At 36.4% G+C, this 19577-nt stretch overlaps 2 protein-coding genes across 2 annotated transcripts in view; both read left to right on the plus strand.

The window, feature by feature from the left end:
• Positions 1–6664, plus strand: part of rasgrf2b (Ras protein-specific guanine nucleotide-releasing factor 2b) — a 55302-nt gene extending 48638 nt beyond the window's left edge. Inside the window, exons 22-28 of the mRNA XM_037680295.1 lie at positions 862–965; positions 1659–1743; positions 1836–2033; positions 3132–3211; positions 3315–3432; positions 3506–3574; positions 6124–6664. Of these exons, the coding sequence (XP_037536223.1) occupies positions 862–965; positions 1659–1743; positions 1836–2033; positions 3132–3211; positions 3315–3432; positions 3506–3574; positions 6124–6216 (747 nt within the window). The 3' untranslated portion in view covers positions 6217–6664. The remainder of the gene's footprint in view (positions 1–861; positions 966–1658; positions 1744–1835; positions 2034–3131; positions 3212–3314; positions 3433–3505; positions 3575–6123) is intronic.
• Positions 6665–11171: 4507 nt separating this feature from the next.
• On the plus strand, positions 11172–17305 carry LOC119413261 (creatine kinase U-type, mitochondrial). Its single transcript, XM_037680297.1, has 10 exons — positions 11172–11233; positions 13250–13419; positions 13802–14000; positions 14106–14201; positions 14294–14515; positions 14623–14708; positions 15472–15595; positions 15719–15853; positions 16138–16263; positions 17044–17305. Exons 2-10 carry the CDS (start codon positions 13277–13279, stop codon positions 17158–17160), a joined length of 1248 nt encoding a protein of 415 aa, XP_037536225.1. The 5' UTR covers positions 11172–11233; positions 13250–13276; the 3' UTR covers positions 17161–17305.
• The last annotated feature ends 2272 nt before the right edge of the window (positions 17306–19577 follow it).

Here is a 19577-nt window from a genome sequence, read left to right on the forward strand (position 1 = left end):
ACAGGGTTTTTTTTTTAAATCTCCTTCAGCATATTTTCTCTATTTTTGTCTTATGCTACTTTTAGTTTTTAGCTATTATTCTGCCACTTTTACAATCTTATTTTTTGCTTATTTTGTTTGGTTTTAGCTACAGTTCTGCAACATTTAGCTTTAAGCTAGCCTGTTGTCACTTTAGCTTTTAGCTACTATTACCTATAGCAGTTAATTAACCTTTTGCAACTTTTAGCTAGTAACTTGATTTAGCTATTCCTTTCCCACTTTTATTTTCTACCATTTTGTTAAGTTTGCTTTTAGCTAGACTTTTGGTACTTTATATTTTTAGCTAGTGCTTTTCTGTTTTTAGCAGGCATTTGTGTATATGTGTGTGTGTGTGTGTGTGTGTGTGTGTGTGTGTGTGTGTGTGTGTGTGTGTGTGTGTGTGTGTGTGTGGCAGGGGGGGTTGCACCTCTCAGCTTTTAGCTAGTTCTTTTCCTTTATCTTCACCATTTCTGTTTCAGCTCCTTCAGCAAAGCCATTCAGCGCTCAACATTCAAACTGTATTTTTACAGCAAATCTGTTTCTTCAGCTTGAATATAATCTGACTGCAGAACACTTCTCTGAATTATGGAAAAAAAATCATTGTATTCAATCCTGCTGTTTTAATACCCAAAATACAGACATGCAGTATTTTTGTAAGATGTAAAGTCTGGGTCAGTGCTCATTGTCCAGCAGGCACTGGAGGACAAGACACCTTCTGATGAGCGTCCGTCTCCAGGGGACAGTCGGCTGTCATCAGCTCATCACAGCCTCTGTCTGTTAGATATTTATACCTCCTTGTTGTTTCTGATTATTTCTGAGTATGTTTCTGTGTGTGTTATTTAGGCGGACTGTCCAAAGGCAGAGTGTTTTGAGTCTCTGTCGGCGATGGAGTTGGCTGAGCAGATCACTCTGCTCGATCACATCGTCTTCAGGAGCATCCCCTATGAGTCAGTCCTCTCAGAACGCTTTCTTTTTTACATGCTTTCATCAAGGCGACCGAAACCACCATCATGAATGTTCTGCATGTTTTTGGCTAAACAAAAGAGAAAACGTCAAATTTGTAAATCCAATAGATTTTTCTGACACTTTTACAGAGACATCAATCACTCTACAATTGTTCTGCCAAACACAAGTTTACATGCTACGTTTGCTAAGTAACAAAACATTTTCTAATGCATATAATTGGTTAATAAAATTAGAGGAATTAAAATGTGTATTTTTTATTTTAGTTTCAAATGTATATGTTTTCTCTCTATGATAACTTATTCATCTATACTTGAAGTGAAACTAATGTAATGCACATAAATTCTGATCATCAGATTTTATATATTTGTGCGTCTTAGTCTTCTTGAGCTCAATTAAGGAAACTAGAAGCCAACTAAAACATTATGTGTAACATTATATGTTACTGGTTTCTAAATAAGTTAAACTGGAAGAACTAGCATCTTGCATAAATTTAAGTGTTTGTATTTTAGTAACACATACAAGTCATATCCAACAGATCCAACCATTTTAACTCGTCCCAGGGATTGGATTTTTGTGTGATTTAGATTTAATTTGGATTTTTGAGACTTTTGTACTATACTTAAATGTGTTTGGTCAAATCTGGACAGATCATGTGTTTTTGTTTTCTCCCTCAGGGAGTTCCTGGGCCAGGGCTGGATGAAGGTGGACAAAACTGAAAGGACTCCCTACATCATGAAAACAAGTCAACACTTCAATGATGTAAAGTCTCCTCATGTCTCACAGCCTTTTTTTTGTTTTCTCTGTAAAAGTTGCAGATGTTTTTACTAATACATGATTCTTTCTGTTTGAAGATGAGTAACCTGGTGGCTTCCCAGATTATGAGCCATACTGATGTTGGGTCGAGAGCCAACTCCATTGAGAAGTGGGTAGCAGTGGCAGACATCTGTCGCTGTCTGAACAACTACAACGGAGTGCTGGAGATAACATCTGCTCTCAACCGCAGTGCCATCTACCGTCTGAAGAAGACCTGGGCTAAAGTCTGCAAACAGGTAGAATCCTTATCCACCTGTCCTTTATGCAAATAAAATCCATAATTAATGAGAGAAATTAGTATTTTCTCTAAAATGCAGTGAATGCTGAGAGGTGAATAATAGTTGGAACTTGTTCAAAAAGTTAGAATTGAATTAAAAAGTTAAAGAAAGCAGAACAGATCTAAAATCAGCAAAACATTTGCTTAAAATAGAATTAGCAAAACTGAAGATAAAAGCTAAAATTAGCACAGCTGTTAGTGGGAACTAAAAAAAGGCAAAATACAGTCAAAAGCGAAAAATTTCAGTACCTCAAAACAACAGAAAAACATAATACAAAATGCAAGCAATAGCATAAATGGTAAAATTTGAATACTGTAGCTAAAAGCTAAAATATGCAAACTATAGGTCAATGCTAACATTGGTCAGATGTGAGCTAAAAGCTTAAATTAAAACTGTATTTAAAAGCAGCAAGAAGACAATAACAGAGCAAGTATGCTAAAGTAAATATGAGAGAACAATGTTTCTGATGAATTACAGAGCTCTCAATATGTTTTTATGGATTAAAATTTTTGTAAATAAAGCTAAATAATAAAAAATAAAAAATACTGTAAAAGTTACAAATACTAAAGGTTCTAGTACACTATTTCCAATTATACCAAACATTTTGATACATGGAGGAGTTCAAAGTCTGCAGAAGTAGTTTAATTGCAAAATAAAATAAATAAAAAATGCAGGAAAACTATAAACTTGAAAACAAAAGCATGACTGTGGACTTAGCATTCACACAACAAAGCTATTTTACTGACCACTGTGTACAAGTACATACCAGTACAATAAATAATTTCTTTAGCATTGTCATTATAAAAATAAAAGAGCAGGAAAATGTTTACCTCTTTATGCTCTTTGTTCTAATAAACAGTAAACTGATTAAAGTAATAATCATCCAGTCAGCTGTCTGTAAATCAAGCCATTCTGCAGAGACCAGAGCAAAATTGACATTTTCATTGGATTTTATTCATTCTGACAAAAGTCAATGAGTCAGAGGTCAGTATACGTTCAGGTCAGTGTTGTTTACAATAACTCTTTCAAACTGGTGTATGTGTGGTCTTTGTTCAGACTAAAGCTCTGATGGACAAACTGCAGAAGACTGTGTCCTCTGAAGGAAGATTTAAAAACCTGAGGGAGACACTGAAAAAGTGAGAATTGTTTGAATTACGAACAAAAAGCTTTTTTTTTTTCTTTTTCTGATACTGAAACAGTTCAAACGTGTTATTTTCTGACCCCTTTTTGTTATTTCAGCTGCAACCCTCCATGTGTGCCATACCTGGGAATGTATCTAACAGATTTGGCCTTTATAGAAGAAGGAACTCCAAATTTTACAGAGGAGGGCCTCGTTAACTTCTCCAAAATGAGAATGGTAGGAAGATAAATAAATTTAAAGTTGATTACACACACATCAGGTTTGTGCTGTAATCTTGCACCTCCTTTAGATTTCCCACATCATCCGAGAGATCCGGCAGTTCCAGCAAACACCTTACAGGATAGAGCACCAAGCCAAGGTACTTTTATTATTTTCAACTGCAACACTTTTATTTCCCTTGAAAGCAGATTTAAACATTACTGGGTTTATAATACAGTTTTAAAAACTTATTTCACACTGCTTTTGTAAACAGAGACATGAATTCGAAACAATAAAAAAAGTTATTAATTACATAGGTAACAATATCAAGTTAAAAATGGTTGTAGACCGGTATTTTTTTAATTATTTGGACTAATTTGATTCTAAATTTTGGCAAAACTGATATTTTTTTCTTTACAATTGTGTTTGAGTCAGTTGTTTTACAGTCCCACTCAAATACTGAACATTATGTTGCCACAGCTAAATAAACTGGACTAAAAATGAACAAAAAAGCAGCCAATGTCCAAAGGGGGAAAAAACCCACAAATATATATATATATGTATACATATATATATATATATATATATATATATATAATATATATATATTACTGTAATTAAGTAGTTTTTTGGGTATTTGTACTTTTACGAGTATTTCTTTCAAGTATAATTTTACTCATACTTAAGTACAATTTAGACCATGTAATCTACTTTGCTACTTTTAAAATCATAAGTCGCTACTGAGTACGGACGCAATTTGACTTAATATTCAAACTGTTCATCTGCATCTTTGTAGCGACTCTCAGATCGTGAATGAGCCAATTACTTATGATGTAAGCAAAGGACAACTCTGTAGAGTATAGAGTCATTTATGGACTGAAGATTTGGAGAAAAAGTCAAAATAGAGACAGAGGACAACACTGTCAACAGAGAAAAGGACGAGGTAAAGGCTGAGGATGAGTGCCCGTGGTCGTACCTGGAGGAATTGTTCATGTAAAGAGGGTGAAAAGGAGACAGTGTCCAGATGCAAACTCTGTTTGATCTCTACTGTGATAGCAGCTTACAAGACTTCAGCATCTAATCTCAAAAAACATATTGCAGTATATGAGGTTTTACAGCTTTTACAGTATGATATTGCTTTTTTAGTGTTTGTATGTGTGGGTTATTAGTTTGGCTAAGTATGCAAAGATCTTAGATATTGTCACTGCCAGCGGTTTAACTGGTACTAAAATAAGACGGAGCTTCTGAGCGTCTGAGAAATGTGCTTTGAATGTAGCTATTATATACAGTAAATCCAATGAAATACCTTCTATTGGCAACACAATAAAACATCAATTGGTTAAAATGTAATTAATTGAGTAGTTTTTGAGAAGAGTACTTTGTACTTTTACTTAAGTATTTTTATAACACCAGTACTTTGACTTGTAATTCAGAATAAGCTTTATTATCACTGTACCGAGATACAGCGAGAATATGTCCGCACAGTCGTCCGAAAGAAGGGTGGCGTGCACGTAGCTGCTGCTCCTTGAGAGCGCGGCCTCTTATCCTTTTCAGAATACAATTTTTAAATAGAAAAAAAGACAAAGCCATGAGGAGAGGATAGTGGCATTACAAAAATGATCTCTTCACACCTTGTCATATCAGGACACGATTGAAAACATCAAAAAACTCTGCCAGCAGCACATTTATGAACATGCTATATATCCATTTAACGACAAGGCGGTCCATGAAGCACTTCCAGATAGTCCATTGTCCTGATAAGATCAGATGATGGTCAGCAGGCACAGTTCTGATAATGATAAACCCACACAGAAAGGGGGGGGGGGGTTGCAATAGGTGAAGCTTTTCCTTAGTTTCCACATTTCCCTGGAGAAATTGATATGTCGGCCTGTTTTCGAGGCCAACCGGGGGAGTCAGATTCAGATAAGCCGCAATTGTTAATTTTTAACTGTTCAATTTAAGCATTGTAACAGTACTTGTACTTGAGTACAAATTTTCAGTACTCTTTCCACCTTTTTTTTTTTAATGAAGTGTGGTTTGAAATGTTTGCAATGTACTATATGTAACATTTTTTTAAACTACGGTATATATATATTTTAATCAGCAGCTCTTTTTGATATAAAAGTCATTTAAAAATAATCATAAAAGCAACAAAGTCCATGCTCAATAATCCATGTATACAATCCAACATTTTTCAGTCCGGTCATCTGGACAGTTTCTTTTTTGTGCTGAAACTTTTCGCCTTTGATCCGGAAGGCTTCATCAGTCAAGGAAACACACAACAAAACTGATTCTTCCCCCAACAGCTTACTCCAAAGTGGAACAAACCAGTTCTGCTTGTGATAAGATGGTCAATGGCCGGCAATGGAGGAGGGGGTGTACCAAAGAGACCATCTTATCACAAGCAGAACTGGTTTGTTCCACTTTGGAGTAAGCTGTTGGAGGAAGAATCAGTTTTGTTGTGTGTTTCCTTGACTGATGAAGCCTTCCGGATCGAAGGTGAAACGTTTCAGCACAAAAAAAAAGAAACTGTCCAGATGACCTGACTGAAAAATGCTGAATCATAAAAACAGTTCAAGACTCTGAGCCACCAGTTGACCAATCACAACACAGCCAACATCTAATTAATTAATCACTTTGCCCAACCAGTATCGTCTCTGTAAGCCTTGGTTGATGGTATCTTGTTCCTATCATATATTTTTGGTGTAGGTGACTCAATACCTTCTGGATAGAAGTCTGACCATGGATGAGGACACGCTCTATGATCTCTCGCTGAAGATTGAGCCCCGGCTGCCGGCCTGAATCTGTTCGTGGCCTGTGAGAGCCTGCCAAACCTCAGAGGGTGACACGCCCGTGCAATCTTATCAGTCAAGAGCAACTTGTTGGGAGCAACATGAAAACAAGAAGGGATTCTTCTGCAGGGCACTGAAAAGAAGTGGAAGAGAATCGACATGAGTGATTGTCTTTTAAAGAGGACCAGGAACAGGATATGAATGTGCTGGATGCTGAGCCCAAAGGTTTTGAGGAAACTACATGTCGCTGTTTGTGCTCATCATTCCTCAGTAAAGAGTGTGGTGCACGTTGCACTCTTCATCAGACAGCTTGAGAGAGGGCAGGGAAGGAAGAGAGCTTGGAGTCAGTGGATGTGACGCGGTACAGATGTCAGAGATGTAGCATACACAGGAAGTGAGAGATGTCTGAGCTTGTGTCTCTGTCTGTGTTCTCTTGCTTGTGCATTTCCACGCCGTGTTATGGAGGAAGCACCCCCCCACCCCCCCAAAAAAAAACCTTTATTTAGCTTCATTCAGCTTGCATGATTTCAGCTTACTGTCTGAATGGTCCTTAACCTGACCCTTGACCCTAGACTCGTCATGCATCACCCTAACCAGGGCGACCCTTTTAGCCACTATGCATTCTCAACGTGTGACAAAATGTTCACAGACGCAAACTTTAAACTCACAAATTGATATGAACTGATAAAGAGCTTCAGATTTTACCCTGATGAAACAATGCATTCTATATTTGTCTTTAATAAACCTTTAGTAACAGACTTGTTGCACATGTAGTTATTTTTGTAATAATTGTCAACATGAATGACATCAAATTAAAACGTTTCCAGTGCCTTCCACTAGTGTAGGTCTGTTTCCCCACCGTTGTCAGATTGACAGAGTAAAGCTTTATATAGTTGCTAGATTACAAGAAAAACGAATTAAAAAAAAAGCTATTTTATTTTTTAAAGAAAATAAAACTTGTGTACTGAATGTTACTGTAGCATGTTGGTGTAAACAAAGTGAATGCACAAAACATGAGCGAGTATCGCCCTCTGCTGTTTTAACATAACACCCTCCTGCTAAATCCAAGCTTTTGCAGCATTTCTGTGCAGTTTGATTGTTTTGGCTTCTGTAAACTGCCTGCTGGACTCATGTGTGTCACCAGAGTCCTCGCAGGATCTCGGACCAGACCACATTTAGACCGGGACAGTTCCTGCACTCTCTCAGATGTAGCTTCGCTTGACTTACAGTACGATCGTTGTTTCACCTCCTATTTATTTATAACCTTTGACTCTGTATTTATGTTATTTATGTAGATAGTAGATCCACACCAACATGATCGATGAAGAAAATTTGTAATGAATATTATTTTTACTGTTGTTTCATTGGTTTAATTTATTTATTTAGTCTTTTTGGCATTTATGTTGAATTCTGGTTTTGCACCTCGTGCTCTTGTACAAAACAAGTTTTTAATTTTTAAGATTTTCACAAAACATCTTTCAACGTATAGTAAAAAATGTAGCATTTGAACGACCAGATCTTGTTTGTCCATGTTGAGGACATAATAAATAATGTTGCATGTACACAACAGCTGCATGTTGTGCATGTCTGACTTGACTGGACCTCCATTCTCTGCTTATTCTGATTATCTCTGTGGCTGCTCAGAAAAAAAAAAAAAGGTATAAAACCACATTTTGTTATGAAATCTGGTACAGTTGTATAGTGCACCTTGTGTCACACAAAGTTTCAAAGTTCAGTCATCTACACTAAGCAGCTTGTTTTACCGCGGTGATGTGTTGAAGCTTTCAACGTAAAAAGTAAAAGATGATTGACAGTTTCCTTTCAGACAAACCTGTCGTTTATGCACTGTGTCTGTAATTCTGTCTGTTTTACCAACACATTTGAGCCTACAGATTGCTATGTTTGTACTGTAAAATTACTTGTGTGTTTGTTTTGTGTTTATCTGTTTACAAGATTTTCAGTGTGGGTGCAGAGGAAATAAATACATCATGCCTTATAGTTCTGGTTTCCATCTAAAATAAGTGAGCAATCATTCTATTGATTAAACATGATTTCTATCTGGTGCCATAAAACACGTGAGGTTTGACCGTCACATGTTGCGTGTGTGGATTGAGATAAATAAAAATAACACAAAAAAAGCCCAGTCAAGTTGTTAAAAAGGAACATTTAAAAATGACAAGTTGTAACCAAAGTCCTGCATGATGACAAGAATAAAATAACACAATGGAAGAAATAAAAGCAATAAAACAAAATTAAAACATTTCTGAAGAAAAATAACAGACTAAATCGACTCGCACTGCGTTAAATGCCAATAAGAACAAACATGTTTGCGAAAGAGATTTACGAACGTAAACAAGTAAACGAAATCATCATTAAATAAGAACAGCTTTATAAAGAGTTGATTCATGCTTTATGTATACGGTATTCACAAGTTTTCAAACACCATATAAACATTAATCAGAGTTTTTGAAACGCTGCTCACTGAAGCACAAACATTTTGTGACATATTTCATTCAGATAAGATTTATTACTAGTTGATCAGTTTATTTGAAGTCATTTTATGTCAAAACAAACTTTATATCTTTAAACCAAATGGTGCTTACACAGGTAACTTACTGATAAATTGATAATTGATCATCTAAATTATGAAGCACACTGATGAATGAAAAGTAAATGCTGGTTTACTGTTTGGCAAGAAACACATAAGGATTGACTTTTTATATAATTTAATGTAACTGCTAATTAGTAATTTCTCAGGCATTTAAAGCTTAATTAATAACTCATTATTTAGTAATAGTTTATGAGGCTACCAAAGTGGTACTGTTTTTCAGTTCTGCAGATCCATCCCAGTGGACGCAAAATAAAGTTGGTCCAGGTTGCAAAAGAGATCTGTGATAATGGGATTTGTCTGGTTAAATAAAAGTTAATAACTAAAGTTTACAAAAAAAATGACAGAAACCACCAAATATAGAAATTAAAGAGATTTAAATTATGCTTCGGGCTACACTGCTGTTAAAAAGATTTACCTTAGCAATGTTGCCTTGAAAGGACAAATAACTGCATTTTCAGTGTCTGTGAAGTAATTTGCTGTTTAGAGGTCCACAATAACTACTGTATTTTTTGTACTATAAGGTGCGCTTAAAATCCTTTAATTTTCTCAAAAATCAACAGCGAGCCTTATAATCAGGTGCGCCTTATGTATTAATTCTGGTTGTACTTACTGACCTGGAACTGATTTTATGTGGCTCAAAAAGTTGTCAAAATGTTTTAGTTTGCTTAATGCACCTTATAATCCCTCCTCTGGATATGTCCAAACCACTGTCCCTCCTCTGGATATGTCCAAACCACTGTCCCTCCTCTGGACATGTCCAACCAACTGTCCCTCCTCTGGACATGTCCAACCCACTGTCCCTCCTCTGGACGTGTCCAAACCATGTCAGCCTGGCCTCTAACTTTGAATCTGTTAAATTCAGGAACTGTTTGGACAGAGTAAGAATGATTTATTCAGATCATAAAGTGACAAACGCTCACTAAAATCTTAAAAAGTTCAGACTGAGCATCAGCTCAAGGCCTTCAAATGTGCTGGCAGTTATTCTGTCATACTGTAGGGATTCTTCTACCATATGGTGCTGAATGAACTGGTGCACCAGACTGATTTGGTATAAAATGTATCCATACTGGTTTCTTACTGTTTATATTGTGTGCGGGTTTTGATCTTTATTTACCTTTAGAGTGAAGTGGAGTCTCAATTCTATCTGACAAAATGCAAAGATTGTCTCACACTTTCATGGTTTTGATCCATTTAGAATCAGGAGAAAAACAACAAGTATTAATTTGGACTGTGGAAAAATTAAAGCTGCTTTAAAAAATTAAGAAATGGAAGAACATGTCACCTACATACAGGACTCCCTTTAATTGCTCCAACCTACTTTCATATTCATTCTTGCCCTAAAAAACCCTGATTGATGTAAATGTATAAACAACTGCACATCTCCACCTCTTTAAACACAGCTGCTTCAGATGTGTTACTGAAGATGGAGTCATTTTTAAAATACAGTAAAATAAAGCAGCAGAGGAGTTAGCAGAACTATTGTCACAGAAGACGCTCCTGGAAGATAAACATAAGAATAATCTATAAATATTAGACAGGAATGATGCATTGAATAATCCTCTTAACTGGATTTTTCTTTACAGATTGAGCCAAATAAACTATCAGAAGATATTGAATCTGGCTGCCGTCTGAAGAAATGAGATTTACGTTTGTTGGAAACATGTTCATGAGGAGAGAAGACTGAGGTTATGATGAAGACAGAGGAAATGCTTGGCAAGTGTTTAAAGGCATCTTAAAATACTGATGGGCTATTTAAAAATGAAGAGATCATGGTTGTTTTTAGGCGTTTAGCCCTCAATGCACAGATAATTCTTCAAATTCCTTGAAGTCTTTTGGGGCACATCTATAAACAATTCAATGATTTAGATTTTTAACTTTAAGATTTTTTTCCTTATCATTTTTTTTCTTAAAAACTCAACCTATCTCAGATGTTTTTTTTTTTTAATTAAATGCTGATTACAACCACTTGTTAACATTACTTGATTAAACATAGACATCATTCCTGACTTTTACTTGTCCTAATTTAATGTTTGTTTCTGTCTTGCAGTCCTGAGATGCAAGAACGGCTTCACACAGATACAACTCAATCTGTCTGAAAAGTTCAAATCAAACATTTGTCATAAAAATAAACAAAATAATGTCAATCAGTTTGCATTTTCCATATTGTCCCACAAGGTCGTTTTTCAGGTTTGGAATTGTAAAACCAGGAAAGGTTTTCAGGTTTAAAGGTAAAGAGAAGAAGGAGAAGAAAGCAGACTTCATGAGCGATAAAGAGGATTTTCTGTCTGTAGGCCTGCGAGAGGCTAATCCTGATCCAGTCTCTGCCTGATCCCCCCCCCCCGATCATCATTCTGTGCTCACTCAGCTGCAGGAACTCACTGGTCCTCTGCTGTCTCTTGTCTTTATCTGTCCTGAGGTAAGTGATGAAGTCGCCACCTGAATTTCTCATCTTGAGTTTTTCCGTCTCTTTTTCCTCATCTGTGCTTCCTGCCTGCTGTCCTACAAACTTCCCATGGAGAAGTGTAATTTCTGAATCCTATATTAGAAGCAAATTTAAAAAAATCAGTGCTTTTTTTGCCATTCAGCTGTCTGAAAGTCTGTTTTGATGACTGCAGCTGTTTAAATGAAAATGTATTTGATAATCTAGTAGTCAACTGTGTTAAAGCCTGTTGAGCTAATTGCTGTTCAGCTTTCCCTCGAGAGGAATTTCTCCAAGTTTGTCCAAAATTTCAAAGAGTATATAAGTATCTAATTCCATCCCTTTTCCTCCTTGTGTAATCTTTACACCTGGGGTGGAAATACCAACTAATCCCCCTTTTTACAATCTCTTTAAAGGGTCCTTTCCCTCTTTATCTCCTTACGTTGACCTTCACATGACTCTTTATACACCTGATTCTGACATCTTCTTGTTTGCAAGTCTTCACTTCAGACCTTAAATTTTTTATTAAGAGATTTAGAGATTTCTTGCCACATTCCATTCTCTTTTTATTGTTTTTCACCGAACACCTCTTAAATTTATATTTCTTTATGCATAGTAACCTTTCCCCTAAATCTGATTCAGTATCTAACTCCACCTTACCACCTGCCTGCTGACTCGTCTTCTTTTCTTGCAGCTTGTCTTGCATTAGCTCAGCTGACCAGAGGTCAAAAAGGATCCTGCACAGTCCAGAAGTAGCACTTCTGACCTATTTTTTTCTAAATACTAATTCTGCATTTGAGGTCAAAAGAGATATAAAAAATAAAATAGTTCATCTGACAAATTAGGATTTAGCTTTTTGTAAAAATGGTTATTTTGGGAAATAAACTGCAATACTGTGTTATTAGTTTGACTATTTTTTAAATACTTTTTAAAATACTATTTTTGATATTAGAATAATTTTTTCATTCAACCTTAATTTAAACGGGTTAGTCCCATTGAGCCACGAGGAGGCATTTACAAGAAAGACTTGGCAATATGAGTAAATATTTTTGGAGTAAATATAGGTTCTAAACAGTACATTTGTCTGAATTATTTATAATTTCTGACATTACCTGACAGTTTCTTTAATGGTCAAATAAAAGGAAGCGTTCAGTCACAAATGATCTGATCAGCAAATCAGAGCCACCAATCAGGCGACTTCAGTCTGCTTCCACATTAATCTCAGCGTGCAGACTGCAGGTGTATCTGTTACTTAAGCATCTGAGAACTTAAGACAATTACTGTATTCTTTGTACTATAAGGCGCATTAAGCGAAACAAAACAGTCAGATAAGTCACACTTTATTCAACTCATTCACAATAACCACATAAAATTAGTTCGAGGTCAGTAAGCACAACCAGAATTAATACATAAGGCGCACCGGATTATAAGGCTCCCTGTCGATTTTTGAGAAAATTAATGGATTTTAAGTGCACCTTATAGTCTGAAAAAAACGGTAGTGCATTTGTGTCAATATGAACCTGCAAGGAACAAATGTCTTAAAGCTTATTATTACACTTTGTCTTCACATTGTAACTGTTTTAGCTCTAGTAATGAATGAAATCTCAAATGAGATTCTATTAATTACAGTATTTCCCTTAATTTATATTAATATTCTGAGGAGATTTTTAAGTTCAGATCATGAATTGTGAATAAAGCTGGACAGAAACCAAAATCACTGCAGATGTAAATTGCTACTTTGTTTCTTGTGCTGTTTTATGAAATTTCCAAATTCCTCTGAATGTGACCTTTGACCTTTAAAGCTCAGTCTAAGTTAAACCAACATTTGATAAAAAGTATACCATAGCCACTAAGCTTGACATTTGATGAAATATTGCAATAGTCAGTATGAATATAATTTTTTAGTTTAATCAGGCTTGGCACATCGTCATTGACTAGTATTGTATTTTTTTTTTTTTTAAATAAATTACACATTTGTGAATGGTAACCTTTGACCTTTTTACTGCTCACCAGGTAACGACTACATTGCCCAACATAAGCATGGCGACATCTTTCACCCGCATGATTTCCAGCCGTAACAAGGCAGTGATTATGGCCATGGGAGCCGGCACTCTGGCATCCGCTTATCTGCTCAGTGACAGCTCTGCTGCTGCTGACAGGATGAGGAGGTTTTACCCATCCAGGTACACTCCTGCAGATACAGATGTGTGTTTTTGTGACACAACCAGGTGTTTTTGTTATTGCCATATTTCAGCCAAAAAAAAAAAAAAAAGTCTGCATCTGCTGCAGAACATCTCTTTTGTAAATTGCAGCATCACATTGAGCTCATCTGAATGTTTATTGGTTTAAATGAAAACCTTTGCAAATGAATTATATATATATATATATATATATATCTATATCTATATATATATATATATAGATATATGTATAATGTTTTCAATTACTTCTTTAGTTTGCATGTCTTTTTTCTGAGACTAAACATCCTGTTTTGAAAATTATTATAACCCATAATAAACTGTAAAAATCCAAACACAGTTTTGTTTTCTTGCTGAATTTCTCCAGTGCTGATTACCCCGACCTGAGGAAGCACAACAACTGCATGGCATCCGCCCTGAGTCCTACCATTTACTCACGTCTGAGGGACAAGGCAACACCCAACAACTGGACCCTGGACCAGTGCATCCAAACCGGAGTGGACAACCCTGGACACCCCTTCATCAAAACTGTTGGCATGGTGGCTGGAGACGAGGAAAGCTACGAGGTTGAAATTAATATCTCAAGTTTAAATTCTTTTTTTTTTTTTTGCCTTTGTTTACAAAACTAGCAAAAAGCACAATTTTAAATGCTTTTTAAAAATTATTTTCAGGTGTTTGCTGAGCTCTTTGACCCTGTTATCAAGGACAGACACAACGGATATGATCCTCGCACAATGAAGCACCCCACTGACCTGGATGCTTCTAAGGTGTCAACTAAATACGACCTCTGTGCACGTTCACACGTTCACTCTGCATCCATTCCCCCACGCAGCAGAGCCTAATGCGTTCTCCTTCTCAGATCTCCTCTGGAACTTTTGATGAGCGCTATGTGTTGTCATCTCGTGTGCGTACCGGTCGCAGCATCCGTGGACTGAGTCTGCCTCCGGCGTGCACGCGGTCCGAGCGCCGTGAGGTGGAGCATGTAGTTGTGACAGCTCTGTCAGGCCTGAAGGGAGACCTGGCTGGTCGATACTACAGCTTGGGGGAGATGACTGAGAGGGAGCAGCAGCATCTTATTGAAGTCAGTGCACACACATGTAAACACTCAAACAGAGTTGGGTTTGTTCTTCTTTGGATCACAGTTCCGGTCTGTTTCTAACAAAGCCTCTTTTTTTAACTGGCTGATAGGAGCACTTCCTGTTTGATAAACCAGTGTCACCTCTGCTCACAGCAGCTGGGATGGCCAGAGACTGGCCTGATGCTCGTGGAATCTGGTAAGAAGAAGAAATAAACGTTTACAGCTTGGTAAACTTGTAAAAGCTGTGCATCATGAGCAAAACTAACTCTCCATAGTTTGCCCTTTTTCACTGGTGTTTAGTTTGTGAAGAGGAAATAATTAAACTAGATGAATGAGTTAGAGATGTGCATAAATAGGAGAAACTAATTAGTGACCACTGCAGCGTTTTTCTAAATTAAATTAGTTGTTTTCTAGATGCCATTCATAAGGTTCTAATATAATTTCAGAATATTTTCTAACATTAGCACCACAATAAAGACACAAATGACTAGAAATACACAGTCTAATTAGATTACACAGGTTTTTTATTTGTAAAATTACATACAGTAAGTCCAAATGATGTAGAAAAGGCTGCTTAGATTGTTTTTTGCTAATAAACAGATTCAAACACCAAATTTGCTGAGTTTTTCTATGCATTTAAATTGTTAATAATAATAATGTAAAAATGTACAGTTCTTCCCAACCCACGTACTTTTCTCTTCACATCTTGAGCTTCACTTTCAAGACTTGACAATTTATTTGAGTTGGATTAATCTTTTGTTTACAGCCTCAGCTCTCAGTTATCTCAGGGCACTTTACAGAAAAGCAAACCGCTCCGATTTATATTCAATTGCATTCAATCATATTCAGTTCTGTTTGCCTCAAAACTGTCTTATTTACAACTTAAATTTAAAACTTTGGTTCATTTTTTTAGTAAAACCAAACAGGAAGTTTAATTTGGCCTTCATATTCGCCTTTAGGCACAACAACGACAGGAACTTCCTGATCTGGGTCAACGAGGAGGACCACACGAGGATCATTTCCATGGAGAAAGGAGGAAACATGAAGAGAGTGTTTGAGCGGTTCTGCAGAGGTCTCAAGCAGGTTTGCATGTTTCCTCACCTTTTTACAGAAAACTCCCCTACCTTATTTGAAAAGTATATATATATTTTCCATATTTTTAAGGACTAAAGAGTGAAAATAAACAGAATTGACTATAACCTGCAGGTGGAGCATCTAATTCAGGAGAGAGGGTGGGAGTTCATGTGGAATGAGCGGCTGGGTTATGTCCTCACCTGCCCTTCTAACCTCGGCACGGGGCTCAGAGCTGGTGTGCACATCCGCCTGCCCTTCCTCAACAAAGTAGGACTACAGTCACACACATAAAACACGTGCAAAATTTTTTGCCTGTTATTGTTTTCACGTCCAAAATTAATTTGAGATGTTTTCATTGGCTTTTAATCCTGGTTGAGTCTCAGACCAGTTTACCGTGCTGGTTTTATTTGTTTTAACTGTGTTTTTGTCTGATTTTATTCTCTCTTGGTTTTATCTTGATTTATCTGGCAGTTTAGTGAAGCACTTTGTGAAGATGGTGAAATGTGCTATAAAAAATTCTTCACTTAAGACGTGCCGTCTTTGTGACTTAGGACCCCCGCTTCAAAAAGATCCTGGAGAACCTGAGACTACAGAAGAGAGGCACAGGGGGAGTTGATACTGCCACTACAGGGGACACTGTTGACATCTCCAATCTTGATCGTCTGGGCAAATCTGAGGTACATTTGTGAGAATTAAAAATCTTTTCCATCCAGGTTGAAGTGCAGGAAGAAAAAAAAGTCTGATCCCATGTATGCACCAAGACAGGTGTACTGGGAATGTCTGTCACCCCCTGCTGAGTCTAAATCTGTAATCCTGGCAGAGAAGTGTCACTTCAGGTTAAAGGGCTAGTGTCTCTTGAGCCCAGTCTGTCGTGAACAACCTCAGATCATGGGCCAGCGTAGGACATGTGTCATCTGAGTAACTTTTTGAAGGACGCCTTGTCTGAAAGGCTGGTGTAAGACATTATCTCCTGCCAGGAAGAGTCTCTATATATTTATAGGACATGACGTGCATTTGCAATCAAATATACCCTATCAAATACTTGAGGATTATCATGCATCATGAAAATATATATTTTTTCTTTTCACGTTGATAAAACAAAAGATGTTCACTCAAAGACGGTTTTGGGAAGTTTAATTGCTTTCAAAAGCCACAGGTTTTCTGCAGGCTCTTTTCACTATAGATCATAACCACAATGAAGGAAAACGTGCACGTGAACAAAATAAACCCCATTTTTAGAACCAAACACTTTTGAGACCTGTCATGTACAATAAATTAGAGGAGCGTAAAGAATGTGTGTTCCTCTTTGCTCCAACACCAGATGTCATCACTTGTTTCAACTCTTCGGCCTGAGAGAGATTTCATCTTCGTTTCAATTATCAGTCCAGCTGTGCACATTCGTGAGCCTCAGAGACAAAGTTAAACTTCTGTGTGGATATCGTTTGATTATTTCACAGGTCGAGCTGGTCCAGTTAGTGATTGATGGAGTGAACTACCTCATTGAATGTGAGAAGAGGCTCGAGAGGGGGCAGGACATTAAGGTTCCCTCCCCAATCCCTGCATTCAGGAAGTGAGCGTCTCCTCTGCAGGGAACCTTGAAGTAGAAGAGCTGCTGCAGTGGCTGGATGTCTAACTGTTGGCCCTACAAGATATTTACACGAGCTGTACTAACCTACAAGCACATTTAAGTCTTTACTTGTACTGTTCAAAACAAATAAAACTCTAATAGGGAACTAAGTTGTTGGTACTTGTTTCATCATTTACAAACTCTGGGCGCAAAGTGCTGAAAATATGAGGATATGTGAATATTTACATGCTCAAAACAAATACTTTGAACAGTTCTGTACAAATAAAGCAGGTTAATAAGTTTGTGATGAACATAATTTTTTTAATGATCTATCGATTTGAAGAAAAATAATTAAATAAAGAACCTCTGACATGGAGGGAATAGGGAATAAAAAAAACTGTGAAGTCACATTTACTGCAGGCTCTCCGGTGGTTAATCTGGCATTCAGCCTTCTTCACTGTGAGTTTAATCCAGGAGTAAAAGACCAAGCTCATTATTGATGGCAAAACTGAGCCAGCAGGTCCAATAAATATGGGAAACAAATTGTATCTCTGTCTCAGTTACAGGTTTAAAAGAGAAGAATTAGGGATTATATTTTATCAAAAGAGATATGACAGCAGAGCAATGAAGGTTTTAAGTGTTTGAGAGTGACTCTTGAATTCTGGGAGTATTTCTGAGTGTATGCTCCTCCTGACAGCAGATTATTGCCGTATATTTATTACTGTTATTAGATACCTTCACTAAAAGCTCAAAAAGGATTGAATTATGATTATGTATTAACAGAGCATTAATACAACCAAGGTTTTATCTGATGAATTCTGAAATCACATTTCTTTTTTCCTGTCTGTGTAGTATTTATTTATTTATGAATAGGCCTAATATTTTTATTTTTCTATTTGTGCTGCCAAACTTATAATCCAAAACAGTACAAGAAGTGGAAATATTTGCTTTTTGCATTGTTTATCTGTAAAGAACTGGTGGTAACCTGAACTTTTATGGTTGTGTTTTTATGTTTTTATAATGTATTTTTAAATGTTTTTTTTCCACAGATGTATGTATCAAATTAACAGCTGAAGAAGAAAACATGAAGTCAAAGAACAAAAAGATGAAAACTCAACTTTTGCTCAAATTCAACTACTTCACTGAATTTTCTTCAGAAATATTTTTAGTTTTATTTAAACAAAGTTAACACTATTTCACAATAAATTTGATTAAGAAGACACCTTGAACCTTGCAGGATGTTTGATGTAGTTAAAACCTGCTGACAGCAGAGGGCGGTAGTGGAGACATTTAAATGTGTGACAACTTCCACGTCACATAATTTTATTATGGATTATTTTCACAATCAAGTTTAAGTTTGTGTAATTTCTCAATATTATAAATGACTAAATTATTAACGAGTGACCTGAACAGATCATTGAAAAGTATCCATACAATCTGAAAGAAAAATTCCCTTGTGCGCATCAGGCAAATTTGTGTAAACTTAACATTATCACAGCTTTTTAAATAACTCAGCGCAGCAATGTTTTAAGAACCACTGGTCAGTTTTCAGGTTTACAACTTCTCTGACATTTGCTCACATATTCCAGATCTGCAGATCAATAATTCTTAATTTAAAGTGGCTAAATATGCAGTGACTGAAATTAAATAAATTTACTGATCAGTCAGGGAATGCGACTCATTCATTTTAAGAACAAAAAACAAAAAACACAAATTGATTTTATAATTGTTTGTTACAATGAAACTACATCAGTGTGTAAAGTGTAAAAGTGGGGAATATGTGTGTAAACTCAGAAGGACTCAGTAACTTTCTTGTTTAGATAAACTAAAAGTCTTGAGCCACCAAATACGACTTTTTTTTCGCTTCAAGCAAACGTGGACATTTCAGATAAACCAACACAACAGTTCCTCAAGATTTGAGATTTTTTTTTTTTTAATTAAACTTACTCTAGCTTTTTCTCTTTGATCTAGTAATATTTATATATTTTCATACAGGGCCAGGTAATACTGGATTATTGTTCAGAGCTCTGTTTTGGGTTATTTCCTGTTGTTTCAGGAATCATTGTCTTGTTGAATGATCCAATTTGGATCAAAGTTCACTGACAGATACAAAACGTTGGTATCCAAAGAAGTTTATGGTTGACTTAATGACAGTAACTTACTTGAATCTTGAAGTTACAAAGTAAACTGAAACCATTACCTTTCTGCCACCATGTTTGACATTTAGACTTCATTCCATTATGACCATAAACTGTGGCGTCAAACTCATTGGAGTGAAAGAATTGTTGCAGAGGGAAGAGGTCAAAGCATTGAAGAAACATGCGTTTCCCTTCTTTATGTCATGTGTAATTCTACCTTTGCCTTCAGTCTGTACAGAGCCACTTGATGTGCACAAGTACTTGTGACAGTTTTCACTTGAAAAAC

This window comes from Nematolebias whitei, chromosome 8 (genome assembly GCF_014905685.2).
Source record: "Nematolebias whitei isolate Nwh7 chromosome 8, NemWhi1, whole genome shotgun sequence".
Classification (NCBI taxonomy): Eukaryota; Metazoa; Chordata; class Actinopteri; order Cyprinodontiformes; family Rivulidae; genus Nematolebias; species Nematolebias whitei.

Excerpts from the sequence above, each read along its gene's own strand:
- LOC119413261 (XM_037680297.1), top strand. The coding sequence starts at position 13,277 with ATGGCGACATCTTTCACCCGCATGATTTCCAGCCGTAACAAGGCAGTG. Across the intron at positions 14,516-14,622 it reads AGCAGCAGCATCTTATTGAA|GAGCACTTCCTGTTTGATAA; the intron begins GTCAGTGCACAC and ends ACTGGCTGATAG. Across the intron at positions 15,854-16,137 it reads GCCTGCCCTTCCTCAACAAA|GACCCCCGCTTCAAAAAGAT; the intron begins GTAGGACTACAG and ends TTTGTGACTTAG.